Source organism: Megascapheus bottae, chromosome 8 (assembly GCF_031878675.1).
Source record: "Megascapheus bottae isolate mThoBot1 chromosome 8, mThoBot2.hap1, whole genome shotgun sequence".
NCBI classification, from domain to species: domain Eukaryota; kingdom Metazoa; phylum Chordata; class Mammalia; order Rodentia; family Geomyidae; genus Megascapheus; species Megascapheus bottae.
The window spans coordinates 38,967,804-38,984,283 of record NC_143516.1 but is presented as its reverse complement, the minus strand read 5'-3'; the positions used below and the strand labels follow the sequence as shown (position 1 = coordinate 38,984,283).

The 16,480-nt window shown below is 38.1% G+C and overlaps 1 protein-coding gene across 4 annotated transcripts in view; it reads right to left on the bottom strand.

Moving 5' to 3' along the window:
- Sesn1 (sestrin 1) overlaps window positions 1-16,480 on the bottom strand; it is a 91,233-nt gene that overhangs the window by 7,164 nt on the left and 67,589 nt on the right. For 3 of the 4 annotated variants that reach the window (XM_090338315.1, XM_090338316.1, XM_090338318.1), the window contains exons 2-6: window positions 9,719-9,784; window positions 8,761-8,961; window positions 7,539-7,721; window positions 5,103-5,345; window positions 1,319-1,466 (exon numbers count right to left, since the gene is read on the bottom strand). In XM_090338315.1, the coding sequence (XP_090194441.1) occupies window positions 1,319-1,466; window positions 5,103-5,345; window positions 7,539-7,721; window positions 8,761-8,961; window positions 9,719-9,784 (841 nt within the window). Of the gene's footprint in view, window positions 1-1,318; window positions 1,467-5,102; window positions 5,346-7,538; window positions 7,722-8,760; window positions 8,962-9,718; window positions 9,785-9,922; window positions 9,954-16,480 lie in introns of those variants that run through there. The other variant, XM_090338317.1, reaches the window with a different exon arrangement.

The following is a 16,480-nucleotide window of genomic DNA, read 5'->3' as shown; positions in this document are numbered from 1 at the left end:
CTATTAAAACCAGTAATACTCTAAAAGCTAGTACTTTGACTATTTTTGTTGAACAAAATATATAACATGGTGAAAATTTTAATTGGTCTTTTGAACTGACATTTTTACAATAGTTTTTGTAGTGTCAGTAAGCTTTTTTCCTTTCATTATGTGGAAGAATTGATGAGATTAGATTTGGGGGTGGGGGTGGGCTGGGGAGAGTGGTTGGCCATGGGACTTGAAATCAAGGCCTTGGTGTTGTCCCTGAGACTTTGTGCTCAAGGCTATTGCTCTACCACTTTGAGCCATAGCTCTATTTCCACTTTTTTTGGTGCTTAATTGGAGGTAAGTCTCATGGACTTTGCTGCCTGAGCTGGCTCTTAACCATAATCCTCAGTTCTCAATCTCCTGAGAAGCTAGGATTATAGACATGAGCAACCAATACAATCATAGTTTTCAAGAAAATACAATATTCTTTGAAAACTTTACATTTCAGGCACAAACAGAAATAAAACCTTTCCCTTAAGAAAAAAAAATAGGAGCTGGGCGTGGTGGCTCATGCCTATAATCCTAGCTACTCAGGAGGCTGAGATCTGAGGATCACAGTTCAAAGCCAGCCCAGGCACTAAAGCACCTGAGACTCTATCTCTTGTTAACCACTACAAAACCAGAAGTGGTGCTGTGGCTCAAGGGGTAGGGAAGTAGTCTTGAGCTAAAGAGCTCAGGGATAGCGCCCAGGCCGAGTCCAAGTCCACAGTGGACCAAAAAAAAAAAAGCAAAGAAAAAAGTAGGTAAGCACCCAAACTTCCTTGTACAATTTTTCTTTCTTTTCTATTAAACTTGATGTTTCTAACACATTCTCCTTTTCCATGCTTGTCAAAATGTATTTAGATAACAGTTATAAGCTTTAAATTACCTGGCTTACATGTTATATCCTAAGGCTCACATATAGATAAAAATTAAGCATAAAGGACTAATGTTGGTACTGATCAAACAGCTCCATTTCCAAATCACAGAAAAGCTCAGAAGACTTAATTCAATTTTTTTCATCTTAAAAGGATAAAAGGGGACATTCACATGTTAAGTGACTTACATTCAGAAAGCTTATTAGCAGTGATATTAGTCCCACAAACCAAACCAAATGTCTAGTGCTGTTTTCCCATATAACCTTTCCTCACTGCCTGCTTTGAAAATTATCTCAAGTAGGAACACCTAATGCAGTAGCCTCCCTAAAAGGAAAGAGATTCTTAGATTGACATTATAAAACTTACTGAAATTAAGTAAATTAATTACTTAAAAAGGGTTTGAATAATATCCGTTGTGTTCATGTTGCTCTTACCTGAAGAGAATACAAACATGCTCTCTCTTTTTTCTATTTCAAAACGTGAAGCCATTTCCTCTTGACTTGCCTCCTCTTCATCTCGACATTCCTGTAACTGCTTCATCTTCTCCATGAGGGCTTCAACCTCAAAGAAGGAATCACTTACCTGAAGAGAGAATAAACACACTGTTACACAGGGCAGCGTACAATGGAATTTATGAGTTTTATTAAATCTGTCTCTTAAGAATGTGTATCTTGCCAGATCCTGGTGACTCACAGCTGCAATCCTAGCTATTCAAGAGGCTGAATTTGGAGGATCAAGTCAGGCAGAAAGGTCTGCAAAGCTCTTACCTCCAGCAAAATTATGAGCTGGAGATGTGGCTGAACTAGCATAGTCTTGAGCTAAAAAGCTGAGCAACAGCATGAGGCTGTGAGTTTAAACACTGATACTGGTAAAAGATCCCCCCCCTTTATATCTTTCCAGAATACAGTAAAAATAGATTTCCTCATAATTTTATTGTACGTGCATAAATAGCTGGAATTACTTTAGCCTACTGACCATATATATTTGGATTTTAAAGTAGAAGAGAAAAATAATTTTAACAATTCTAATGTTCTTAAAGTCAATAATAACCATTACCATTCATGCTGCTTTAAATACGAAAACAGGTCCGAATAATTAAAAATCAACTTCTACTTGCTCAATAAGATACACAAAGAATAATAGTTTTGTATTATATAATAGTTTTATATCCACTGCACTCTGTACATATTGTCAACATGTCTATCTCTATCATCTTTGGTAATTGTCTATTTATACACTTTACCAGTTAAAAGTGAAACCTGTCCTCACATGGCTGGAGTTGGCCACCTGACCTCTGCGAATGGGGCTAGCAGCTGTCACTTGCTGTGATGATTAGCAGTATCACATCTACAGTGATGGGTCTTGGCACACAGGAGTAGACAAATGATTTATACTTCTATAGCTATTGCATCCTTACTTTAAAATGGGATCAAATCTATGGCACATATACTTTATAAAACAGTTAAGTCTTAAAATGATCAATTCTCAAGGTTCAAATACAAAATTAGTATTTCTTTTGCCAGGAATTTTTTTTTGTTGTTGTTGGTTGTGGGGCTTGAACTCTTAGCTTGGGCATTGTCCCTGAGCTCTTCAACTCAAGGCTACCTCTCTACCAGTTGAGCCACAGCACCACTTTGGGTTTTCTGGTGGTTAACTGGAGATAAGAATCTCATGGACTTTCGTACCTGGGCTGGCTTTGAATCATGATCCTCAGAGCTCAGCCTCACGAGTAGCTAGGATTACAAGTGTGAGCTACCTGGCTTCCAACTTTACCTGGCTTCTACTCTTCTGCTCACTGACCCTTTATATGTCAGTTTACATGTTTCTTTCAACCATTTACCTCCTACTTCATAACCTGCAATTACTGTCACATAGCACCTGTCACCACTTAAAACTTACTTGTATGAAGTCAGTCTTAGAGCCTGCTTCCCCCTAGTCCTGGGGCTTGAATTTAGGGCGGGCACTGTCCCTGCTTAAGGCTATCACTCTACCACTTGAGCCACAGCCCCACTTCCAGCTTTTTCTGTATATGTGGTACTGAGGACTCCAACCTAGGGCTTCCTGTGCTAGGTAAGCACTCTAACACTAAGCCTTGCAATCCTCCTGCCTTAACCTCTGAGTGCTAGGATTGCAGGCATGTGTCACCATACCTGGCAGCATTTCATTTTAATATTAAAACAATAATATGTCAGGAATTTATTTTAATTTGCTTTTTCACCATTTATATCTGAAGAACTGAGGTCATTTGTTTTCAGATATTTATCAGTTCATTGTCAGGTACCATCAATATGGGATATAAAACTTCAAAAAGCATCCGACGTTGAACTAGAGACTTAACCTACTAGAAAACCAAAAAATCCTCAATAATTCAGTACTTTTTATTTAGCTCGTACTAAATCACTGGTAGGAAAAGATAATTCTCAACCTCCAAGAAATGGATATACTTGATTGGATCCTCTTATACCCTTCAAGATTTGATAAATAATCATTGTTCACATGCAAGTCTATCACGTGAATCCATTTACCCCAAGAGATAGTCTTAAGATGTGTCAAAATACAGATGTGATAATCCTTGGATAAATAAGATTCTTTTATACTTTAATCTCACCACAGATAACTACCTCTTATTTAGCACTTGATAAATGCTAAGCTGTATGCTAGGCTGAGAGCTCAGAACTCTCTTGCCTTAGCACCCCAAGTGCTGGGATTACAGGCATGTGTGTATCACCACTGGTCATTTGTTGTTGTTTTGGTGGTACTGAGGTTTGAACTCCTGGTCTTGTGTTTGTTAGGTAGATGCTCTATCTAAGCCATACTTCTAGCTTGCCATTTTACTTTTTTAGAAACTTTTAAACCTCACTGTAAATTTTTTTTTAACCTTTCTTTGGACCTGAAAAACAGGGACTCGGAGAGGTTTGGTAACTTGTCCAATGTCTAATGTATGCCAATTCACTCTGCCCAAATCCCCTTCAAAGGAATAACAGAAAATGTGTGAAGCATTCAGATGACTATGGTGCTATTTTCTCTTTCTGTGACTTCTTTTTTGAAGAATAAACACTTGCCTTTTTATTAAAATAGAGAATACAGGGAATTTTGACCCACTGTGACCTGAGAACCTAAATTTACTTACAGAAAATTCAACTTGTTCTTACCTGTTTTTTTAAAAAAAATATATATATATACATATATATATATATGTGTGTGTGTGTGTGTGTGTGTGTGTATATATATATATATATATATATATATATATATATTTTTTTTTTTTTTTTGGCCAGTCCTGGGCTTGGGCTCAGGGCCTGAGCACTGTCCTTGGACTTTCTCAAGGCTAGAGCTCTACCACTTGAGCTACAGGCACCACTTCCAGCTTTTTTCTATGTATGTGGGTACCGAGGAATTAAACCTGGGTCTTCGTGCATGCTAGGCAAGCACTCTACCACTAGGCCCTTGTTCTACCTGTTTTAAAGACATAATGAAACAAAATATAAGATGGTAGCTGGGTGCAGTTGCTCATGCCTGTAATCCTAGCTACTCAGGAGGCTGAGATGTGAGGATCAAGGTTCAAGGCCAGCCCCTGCACTAACGAATGTGAGACACTTATCTCCAATTAACCACTAGAAAACAGGAAGTAGGGCTGTGACTCAAGAGGTAGGGCAATAGCCTTGAGCTGAAGAGCTCAGTCCCAGAGTTCAAGCCCCATGACCGACCAAAAGAAAATATATGTCTCTAGAGATATATATGTATATGTAAGAATAAAGATGGAAAGCGTTAACAAATTTATAATTTTTTTCTCTAAAGATAATCAAGAAAAAGGACTTAAGGGGAAAAATATCCAAATCAGTACTGACTAAATCTTTAAAAGCTGAGCAATTAAGACGCCAACTTATTTCTTTTGTAGAAAAAGGTATATTGGCACCAGTGTCTACCATGTTTAGCTTCCCCTTATCTCGCTATTGTAGGCAGTGTTAACTGAATGGAGTAGATGCGGATGGTTCCTGACCCTTAGCTGAGGGCAACCTCCTACAGGGGCTTATAACTCTGTATATCCCTTAGCATGTAGACTAGTAATGAGCATTTGAGGGAAGTAAATAAGTTCATCCTTCATGAATGAATAGGTGTCTAATGGACTTAATAAGGTGGATTCTCTAGGTAGCCAAATAAAAATGTAACAATTATTGTGATTAGTTTCATTATAGTCCTACAATAATAGACACTTACCGTAATATTTCCTGCTGAGTTGACCTGCACCTCATCCACGTTGTGATTGCCATTTGTAATGTCACAGATGCAGTAGTTACTAACAGAAGGAGGTCTGAACGTGTGGCCGCCATCACAATGAATTTCTGGACTGATTCCACAGCCAAATGTGAATGAGGCAAGAGAATGATAGTGTGTGAGTAGAACTACAGCATGCACCAATTCTGCTAGAGACCAGCTGTGTTCTTCAGCTTTTAAAAGCTCCTTAGGAAAACAGGGAGGGAAAAAGAAGGAACATGGAACATTTTCTTCTATTTGGAGGCTTCAGTAAAATTATATGCCTTAGCTGAGTATCTGTAGCTCATACCTGTAATTATGACTACTCAGGAAGCTGAGACGTGGAAGATTTGGGTTTGAAGACATCCCAGGCATTAAAATGCATGAGATAAGCATGGCTCAAGTAGTAGCATACCAGTCGTGAGCAAGAAATCTCAGTGAGAGTGGGCAGCCCTGAGTTTAAGCCCCATATCAGCAGAAAATAAGCACTAACAAAGGGTGTATCATTTATTGAAAACAGGATTCCATATAAAACTTAAGGTAGAGTTTCGATTAGAAATCTGTAGAACAATTTACTAATTTTTATGAAAATGTTTATAAACAGAATATCTACTGATAACACATTAGCTGGTTTTGTGTGTGCATGTGTGTGAGTGTATGTGCACACGCGCGTGCACGCACCAGCCCTGGAGTTTGAACTCAGGGTCTGGGCACTGAGGCTAGCTCTCTACACTTTGGGCCACAGCTCTAGTTCCAACTTTTTGGTAGTAAATTTGTTGGCTTTGAATCATGAACATCAAACCTCAGACTGTTGAGTAGGTAGGATTACAGATGTGAGCCATTGGTGCCTGGCTGGAATTTTAAGTTATTATTTTAAATACTGATTTAAAAATATAATAGTACTTTTTTTGTGTGCCAGTCCTAGGGATTGAACTCAGAGCCTGGGTGCTATCTCTGAGATTGTTTGCTCAAAGCTAGCACTCTTATCACTTGAACCATAATCCCACATACAGCTTTTTGGTGGTTAATTAGAAATAAATGTCTTAAGGACTTTCCTGCCTGAGCTGTCTTTGAACCCGGACTTTCAGATTTCAGCCTCCTGAGTAAATACGATTAACCTCTAGAAAATGGGAAGTGGGGCTTGGCTCAAAGGTAGGGCTGTAGCCTTGAGCTGAAGAGCTCAGGGACTGTACCTAGGCCAGCTCGAGACCCATGACCCACAAAAAAAAAAAAAAAAAATTATAGACACCTAATAATGTAGTGCCACTTCACACTATCAGAATGGCTAAAAATTAAAACACTGACATCAAGGCTGGCAAAGGAATGCTTCTTCACTACTAATGACATGCAAATTTGTATGGCACAGTTTGGTTATGGCACAGTTTTTTACGAGGCTGAAAATCAGACCCAGCAGTCACACACTCTTAGTAGTTGGTGCAAGTGAGCTAAAACTTTTGTCTACTAAAATATTTACACATGAATACTTATACCAGCTTTAACTCATAATTGGCCAAAAGTGATAGTAATCAGGATGTCCCTGGAATAGGTGAATGGATAAAATATGGTATAGCCACACACTGGAGTGTAATACACCAAAAAAAATAAATGATCCCTCATGTTATCAAAAAATAAGGAAGAGGAGCTGGGCTTGGTGGCTCATACTTGTAATCCTAGCTACTCAGGAGGCTGAGATCTGAGGATCATGGTTCAAAGCCAGCCCCTCACTAAAGCACTTGAGACTCTTACCTCTAATTAACCATTGGAAAACCAGAAGTACTGCTATGGCTCAAGGGAAGGGTGGTAGCCTTGAGCTGAAGAACTCAGGGACAGCACACAGGCCGAGTTTAAGCCCCATTACTGACCCCCACAAAAAAAAAAGGAAGAAGGGCTGGAAATGTGGCTTAGTGGCAGAGTGCTTGCCCAGCACATACATAGAAGAAGCTGGAAGCGGTGTTATGGCTCAAGTGGCAGAGCACTAGCCTTGAGAAGGCCCAAAGACAGTGCCCAGGCTGAATTCAAGCCTAAGAATTGACAAAAAAAGTATTAAAAAAAAGAATTTCAAATGCCTTTTGATAAAAGGAATATGGAAATGTCGCAAAATTTTTAGACAGCAGGAAAGGACCGGTAGTTGCAGGCATTTAGGAGGAAGCACAGGGACATGACTATGTGCTTCTTCACATGTACATGTAAAAACCCCGGAACTGTACAACACATAGAATCAACCATCGTGAAGGATGCGCTTGATAGCAACAAATCAATCCTGGTCTATCATTTACAGTAAATGTATCACACACAGAAAAATGTGTTTCTGAGAAGGAGCTAAAAAATGAGCAATTTCTCAGTAAGCCTATCTTTAAAAACTTTTAAATGCTGCTCAAGATACACTGCTTCTCTACATACCTCAATGTGTTCTTTGGTAATAAGCCAAGGTCGATGAGCTAATACTTTGTTGAGTTCTCCCAAATTCTGTAGTTTTTGAGGAGCATTCTCTAAACCATTAAGCCACTTGGGGTCCCCACCAACATGAAGGAAATCATTGACATGTAGGTTCACCAAGTAGGAGCACTGATGTCTTGCTGCAGCCTTAACAGAAAACAGAAAGATATTCTAATTATAGGAATGAAAATATTGAAGTATTACCAATCTATTTTCAACATCAAAGTTGTTTTTGATTAGTATATTTTAAATTTTTCTGGAAACTACAGAGCTGCAGCTTTCATGCAGAAACTAAAGGATCCAAATACTTCATAGAAAACAACTCAGTTATTCCAAGAACAAATATTTGTTAAAGAATAAATTAAGCTGGGTGCGGTGGCTCATGCCTGTAATTTTAGCTACTCAAGAGGCTGGATCTGAGGATCTCAGTTCAAAGCCAGCCCAGGCACTAAAGTCCGTGAGACTCTTATTCTCAATTAACCTCCAGAAAACTGGAAGTGGTGCTGTGGCTCAAAGGGGAGGGTGGTAGCCTTGAGCTGAAGAACTCAGGGTCAGCGCCCAGGCCCAGAATCCAAGCCCCATGACAAATAAAGAAAAAGAATAAATCAGAGGCTGGGAGCATGGTCTAGTGGTTGCCTAGCATGCACAAAGCCCTGGTTCAATTTCTTGGTACCACATACATAGAAAAAAGCCAGAAGTGGTGCTGTAGTTCAAGTGGTAAGGTGCTAGCCTTGAGAAAACCCCAGGGCAGTGCTCAGGCCCTAAGTTCAAGTCCCAGGACTGGCAAAATAGATAAATAAATGTAAACTATAGAAATTTAACCGATACACAAGTTTTAGAAGCTCAGTTTAAGAAAAGTCAATTACAATCATAAATGACAACCATAAAATGAAGGAATATAACTTACAAAGTGAACAGGTTTAGCACTGCTGGTACCATGTCAAGTATTCAGAATAAGATAATTTTTTTGTTTGGCTTTATTCATTAAGGAAAAATGGCTGTCAGCATAGTATAAATATATGTAGTATTTTTTGTTAGAACTGAGTATAAACTTACAGAAAAAGAGGAGAAATAGAGACTTCTTTACAGGAATCCAATTACAAGTCAGAATATAAGTATTTATCCCTATGTTTACAGCATTAACTATCTCTTTACAGGCAGGATCTTTCATCAAATGTTTACAAACCATTATTCCAATGTAGTGCCGATAATGCAGAGGTAATGGCCCATCCATTTGCAGTAGATAGTGTTGAGTTTTTAAGAAACTTTCTAAATATTGTGGGTGGAAAACCATCACTAATGTAATATTATCCAAACGGCCCAAAGCAGCAAAAGAATCTGCAAATAAAGCATGCATCTGTGCGTCTTCTCTTCCCACTTGGAGAATCTGTATAAATGAGAAGAAAGCCATGGTTATGTAAATTATAAATTGGTGTTAAAGATAATGTGCATTGGCTGCATTGTGTCATTTAGAAGCAAATTAAATTTGGCTTTAGAGAGAGGTTATGATTTAAACTTGTAGCAAACAAGACAAAATAGACACATTATACAGTAGGGAATAAACAACCAAGGCTGAATGTTAAAGCTCATCAAGATCGGTTGCTTCAGGAGTTGGCCAGAGTCCAGACAAAAAAGCAGATTTAGATGATCAAATATGCAGAGCTTGCAAGTAGACACTAAAGCCTTTTCTTATAACAGTGCCCACTTTCATTAAATTTAAAGAGAACCAAAATTAACTAATAGCAACAGTCCTTATGAAAACAAAGCATAAATCCTCATACATATGCAGAATTAAATACCCAACTTAGTGTTTATAATAGCCTGTGGAGATGGTCAAGAATAAGTAATTCAGTTTACACCATCCCTAAGTAAGCAAGATCTAAATATAAGCAGGTGGAATATTATCAGTCAAAAACAAGTCTCAGCTTTACTTGATTAAATGCATGGGTGTTTAAACTTATGACATACTAGAAATCAACATGTCTACAACAGCTTTCTAATTCCATAACTCACCTCCAAAGTATGATTAACTGTCATCAACTGCAAAAAAACAAAACCCACTGTCGACCAATTCAGATACCCAGATGTAGATCATGAAAACATTTCCTTAAAAGTTCACTGTCTTACTTTCACAAACAACATACCTCCTTTTCTGGGATGAATCTGCTTGGTCCGTGTCCTAGTGGTCGAGGAATTCTAATTCCAAGTTCCTAGAAAAGAAAATGACACCATCTTAGGCCTGTAGCAGTAAACAACATGAACTGAGATACAAGAATGGGAAGAAAAACAACCAGTTGAACAGAGACAGGCTTGTTTTGGTAATTTGTTTCATGGCTATATATACATACCAACTCTTCTGTTTGCATGGCACAGCTAACATCTTATAATATGACTCTGACTAAAAACAATAAAACCTGTTTCACTAAAACCAGTGTTTTGCATAAAGTACTTGGCAGAAAGTCTAGAACAGAAAGTTCAGCACATAGCAGCCAACCCTGTGGGCTGTCAGTGATACAAAATAAGACCAATGTGTTTGTACATCCAAAACTCAACCAAAATATCAATCCCTATGCATCTTGCCAGGAAATGAAAAAGCTATACGTCCATATAGATGCCTTAAAAGGGAGTGTAATCATTATTGCATCTAGAATAACACTTTACAGTAAGCACAGAAATATGAAAAATAAAAGCTAGCTAAATTTAAAAAAATACTACAGTAAAACTACTTTTAGAGAAATTCATTTTTCGTCTCAGCTTTCTTTAAAACTTTTTATTTATGAGGGCCGGGAGTTTTGCCTATGGTAGTGCTTGCCTAGCATGCACAAAGACCCCGGTTTGATTCCTTGGTACCACATAGATAGAAAAAAGCCAGAAATGGCTTTGGCTTTGGCTCAAGTGGTAGAGCTCTAGCCTTGAGAAAACCCAAAGCCAGTGCCCAGGCAGAGTTCAAGGCCCAGGACTGGCAAAAAAACCCCTAAACCAAAAAAAAAAACCCCTCAAAAACCACAAAACACTTTTTTATTTATGAGATGCTATTCATCCTGCCTGTAATCCATTTAGAGAACTCAACTAAATCTGAAATAAATGGTTTTCAACGTTTTTGACATAGTGAATCTAGAATTTTATATGTAGCACGATTAATAGGAAATACCTACTTGTTAGAACCTGTCCTTTCCAACACAGTGTACTTTCAGAAATAAAAGCATATTATTCCCACTTCCTTAGCAAAGCCCATGTCTTATTAATCCAGTCTCATTTAAAAACAGTGTTTTAGATGATTGGGCACTAGTGGCTGACGCCTGTAATCCTAGCTACTCTGGAAGTTGAGCTCTGAGAATTGCAGTTTTGAAGTCAGCCCAGGCAGAAAAGTCCATGAGGCTCTTATCTCCAATTAACTATCAAAAAGTTGGAAGCAGAACTGGCCAAGCGGCAGAGCACTAGCTTTGAGCTAAAAAGCTCAGAGCTAAAAAGCTAAAGTGCTCAGGTCCTTAGTTTAAGCCCCAGGACAAAATAAATAAATAAAAGAAAAAGAAAAAAGAAAACTTTTAGAGATTACACAACTAAACGTTAACCCCTGCTTTTATCATTACATACAAATATTATTTCTCTTCTTTTCCCACTGTTTCCAGAAGACTTTCAGGATATAATCCACATGCTTCCCTTCTAAAGAAAAACAAGAGGGAGCAGAGAACATCTAACAGTGGGTCCAGAAATTTGCTTGAAGTGAATGAAAGAGAAGAATAGTTTAAAAAAAAAATTAAGCATGCATGACAAAACTGAATTTTCAGCAGGAGAAATCAAGTTTTAGATCCCTAATAGGGTATATATTTATTTATTTTATTTTATTTTTTATTTTTTTGCCAGTCCTGGGCTTGAGCTCAGGGCCTGAGCACTGTCCTTGGGTTTTCTCAAGGCTAGAGCTCTACCACTTGAGCCTCAGCACCACTTCCAGCTTTTTTTTTTTCTATGTATGTGGTAGCGAGGAATCGAACCCGGGTCTTCATGCATGCTAGGCAAGCACTTTAACCACTAGGCCAAACTCCCGGCCCCAGGGTATATATTTAAATATCCAACTGAACCCATAAAATGGATATGTCCATTCTTTTTTTTTTTTTTTTTTTTTTTTGCCAGTCCTAGGCTTGGGCTCAGGGCCTGAGCATTGTCCTCGGACTTTCTTAAGGCTAGCACTCTACCACTTGAGCCTCAGCACCACTTCCAGCTTTTTGCTATGTATGTGGGGTACTGAGGAATTGAACTTGAGTCTTCGTGCATGCTAGGCAAGCACTCTACTGCTAGGCCAAACTCCTGGCCCTGAATATGTCCATTCTTTTACTGTCAGTTAGTGGTTTCTTCTAGTTACTGCACATGTATAATGAAGATAATCCATAATATGCACCTCATCAGAGAGACACTAAATTCACTAGTCAGTTGTGTGACTATTTTAAAAGCCTATAATAAATGGCAGAAGAAAACATGCTCCTGTTGTTCAGTATATCACCTTGACAGTTCTTTATATAAAGGATGACTCCATTAGTGTTTCTAATGGCTGAATCTCTGACCCAGCACATATATTTTAAACACATTTTGATGGTATATAGTTTTTTAAAATTTAGTGGTTAGAAAGTATAAAACTATTAAAAATGAACATTTATCCATCCTCATTTCTTTAATCTCTGAAAATTATTTTAAAATGCATTTTAGTCTTAAGGGTTTATTACTCATTTCATAACTAAGACATACTTAGGACTTTAGTATATGGAAAAGTGTCACTTTTAATATGGGAAAAATGGATTATTTGACAAGTGATTTGGAGACAACTGAATAGCCACTTATAAAAAAGGTGCTTGCCCAGCGTGCATGAAAACCTGGGTTGGATTCCTCAGTACCACATATATAGAAAAAGTTGGAAGTGGTGCGGTGGCTCAAGTGGTAGAGCTCTGGCCTTGAGAAAACCCAAGGATAGTGTTTAGGCCCTGAGTTCAAGCCCCAGGACTGGTAAAAAAAAAAAAAACAAAAAAAAAAAACCTCACAAAAAACTAAAAAAAAGCTAAGTTAGAACCCTAAACCATAGTTTTTCACAAGAAATCAGAGCTAAATATTAAAAAAAATACCACCAAAGAAATACTAATACTATAAAACACTTAGTAGGCCTAAGAATGCTATAAAACTGAGAGACATAAAATAGAAGATTGATAAATCTAATGACATAAAGACTTGCACATGTGAAAAAATGAGTCAATGTGAACAGAAAATTAGGAAAGATATTTGCAATTCACAAAACAAATGTCTAAATATTTAAAAACACATAATATAATTCAACAAAAAAACCTTGACTGTTCTTTTTTTTTTTTTTTTTGCCAGTCCTGGGCTTGAGCTCAGGGCCTGGGCACTGTCCTTGGACTTTCTCAAGGCTAGAGCTCTACCACTTGAGCCTCAGCACCACTTCTGGCTTTTTTCTATGTATGTGGTGCCGAGGAATCGAACCCGGGTCTTTGTGCATGCTAGGCAAGCATTCTTTTTCTTTCTTTCTTTGTGCTTGCTAGGCAAGCACTCAACCACTAGGCCAAACTCCCGGCCCCAAACCTTGAATGTTCTTAAAGAAAATACCACAGGATGTTCAAAGAAAATTAAATAGCTTTAGAAAATGCTCAAAATTCAACAATAAAATATCTGTATGCTGTAGATATTCCTTTTTTAAAAATACAAAAAGACTGCCTAAGATTAAAAAAAAGTCATAATAGGCTCTGTTTAGGATGGGGTATAGTGGAAAAATGATAGTTTATTCATGGACATGAACAGGCATACATATGCCTAGATATGTAGGCTACAAACACATTTAGACTATGATTCTCTAAATACAGGATTATTTAGGGTCAATGGAAAAAAAAAGATGAGAGTAGTTTTGAAACAGAACTGTATATGAAAGCAGCATGTAGGAAAGAACCTCAATGAAATGTGTTAATAGGGGGTTGATGGAATGGGGGAAGCAATAGGGTTATTCTGAGTAACATAAGCACATCTAAAATACCATAGTGAAATCCCTTGGTACATTAATACTCACTACAAAAAATACATGACAGGAAAGTAAATTCAGCACCTACTGGCGTGGGGGCCCAGGAGGAGTACGAGTGCTAATGAAGAGGATGAATGAGGATGAATATTTTCTTTTTTGTTTTTGCCAGTCCTGGGGCTTGAACTCAAGGCCTGGACACTGTCCTTGAGCTTTCTCAGAGCTAGCACTCTACCACTTAAGGCTTCTGGCTTTTCTGTGTATGTGGTGCTGAGGAATTGAACCCAGGGCTTTGTGCATGCTAGGCAAGCATTCTTTTTCTTTCTTTCTTGTTTTTTTTTTTTTTGTTTGTTTGTTTTTTTGCCAGTCCTGGACCTTGAACTCAGGGTCTGGGCACTGTCCTTGGGCTTTCTCAAGGCTAGAGCTCTACCACTTGGGCCACAGCACCATTTCGGTCTTTTTTTTCCTATGTATGTGGTACCAAGGAATCGAACCCGGCTCTTTGTGCAAGCTAGGCAAGCACTCTACCACTAGGCTAAACTCCCTTCCCCATGGGTCACACTCCTGGGCCTATTTAGTTTAGTTGTATGTAGAAAATGTAACAATGAAACCTGTTGAAATTGTTTTAAGAAGGGGGATGGGATGGGGAAAGTGTGGGGATACATTGTATACATGTGTGACAATGGAACTCCTTTGCACAATTAATATATGCTATATGCTAATAAAGATACAAAGAATACAAATATTTCAAAACCTCTACAGTTGCAATATTGATCAACAGTTAAGTCACATAGTCTGAGTCACAACTCTCTTTTCGGTGTCAACATTGTTCCTTGAGAGCAAACTAAGTGACCATCAGGAGTAGGGTTTCACTGAAGTTCAGCATGACCAGTAGATGAGCATGCAATTCTTGCAAATTCTATGTATACAATATATATATTCAAACATCTTCATGGTGGGGGGATAGAAAAAAGGGCAAAGTATGTATATATTATTTATAAAGACAAAGAAAAGGTTTAGTAATTTCATTTCTATGACTTTATCCTGTAAATACATTAGCAGCATGTGGGAGGTATTTGCTTAAATGTGTACAAATTAATACCACATGGGCTTCAAAACAATGAGGCCAAATTATATTATTCTGGCCTTATTTCAATATCAAATGTATACTCTATATACCAAATTATTACAAAATAATTTTACAATGTTAAGAAGGTAGGTTGGGGTGCTCCAGAAGTGGGATTCCCCCCCCCCCCCCATCATGGGGCTTTAACTCTGGGCCTGGGCATTGTCCCTGAGCTCTTCAGCTCCAGGCTACTCTTCTACCCCTGGAGCCACAATGCGCCACTTCCGTTTTTTTTCCTAGAGGTCAATTGGAGATAAAAGTCTCAAGGACTTTAGTGCCGGCGCTGGCTTTGAACCTCGATCCTCGATCCTCAGTTCTCAGCCTCCTGAATAGGTAGGATTACAGGTGTGAGCCACTATCCCAGGCTCAGAAACAGGATTTTTCTTATAGATACAGCAACTCTATAGTGATCATAAGTCATTCTCAAACACTTATAAACCCACCCACATTGTTAAATTCAATGGCCCTTTTCCTCATACTTTCAATGACCAAATATTTCCATTATCTTTAGAAATATTCTTTTCCAATGCACTATGTCAACATTATAATGTGAAGATAAAGTAAGAAAAAAAAGGTAATCATAAAAGGTAAAAAAAAAAAAGCAAAGATTCTTTGGTATGGACTAGAGACCTATTTTTCAGTTCTCTTAGTGTTGAGATTATATTCATTTTTCTGATGAGATATCAGTATGGCAAAAGAGTTGTGTCAGGAGAATGGCAAAACTGAAAAGTCCCTGGCATTCAAGATTCTCCTTTTATTATCTTATTCGACTCTTAATTTTAGGTGAAACAGAATTTTGTTTAGCTCAAACTTGTACACAAGTATTCTGGTACTGCCAGATCATTTTTCAGATAAATTGAAAAAGTTGTGAGATATGGGGTGAGGGATAAAATTGGGGGAAAGGAGAAGGGAAGAACAGAGATGAGAAAGGGAGATGGATTTTTAAATCTTAATTCCTAAATAGAAAAGGTTGGCCAAGACTGACATAATAAGAAATAGTCCAATTCTAATATCACATAAATTGACTTATTTGGGAGGCTGTAGATTGTGTACATGATAGGGACTCAAGAACATGACATGACCTTTTTTACTTAATCTCATGTCCAACAGAAGACACAAAGATAAGTTGAAATGTCTGAAGTGCTATGAATGAGCTCTGAGACTGATACTGACAAGAAGTGTAGTCACTCCAGTCTGCCATTGTACACAAACTCACTTCTGGGAAAAGCAAACAGGTGACCCAATTGAACATTAATTCTCACTGGAACTTTTATAAAGATTTTTTTTTTTTGTGGGTGCTGGGTGCTGTCCTGAGCTTTTCAGCTCAAGGCTACATCCTATCCCTGGGCCTGGGTGCTGTCTCTGAGCTCTTCAGCTCAAGGCTGCCACCCTACCCTTGAGCCAAGCCCCACTTCCCATTTTCTAGAGGTTAATTGGAGATAAGTCTCAGGTCTTTTTGTGCCTGTGCTAGCTTTGAACCTTGATCCTCAGATCTCAGCCTCCTGAGTAGCTAGAATTACAGGTGTGAGCCACCTCGCCTAGCTTATAAAAATTTTTTTTTTACAGCACGAAAATAGAATAATGTTGGTAAAACAAATACTACTATGTACTATCTCCCCAAGCAATGACGGGAAAAGTACAGAAGAATAAGGTATGGGCCCAAATCACAACCCTACTTTTTAGTAAATGAAAATGAACTAAATTATAGGACCTAATTTGTGAAAGAGGGATGAAGACGATGATGATGATGATGATGATGATGATGATGAT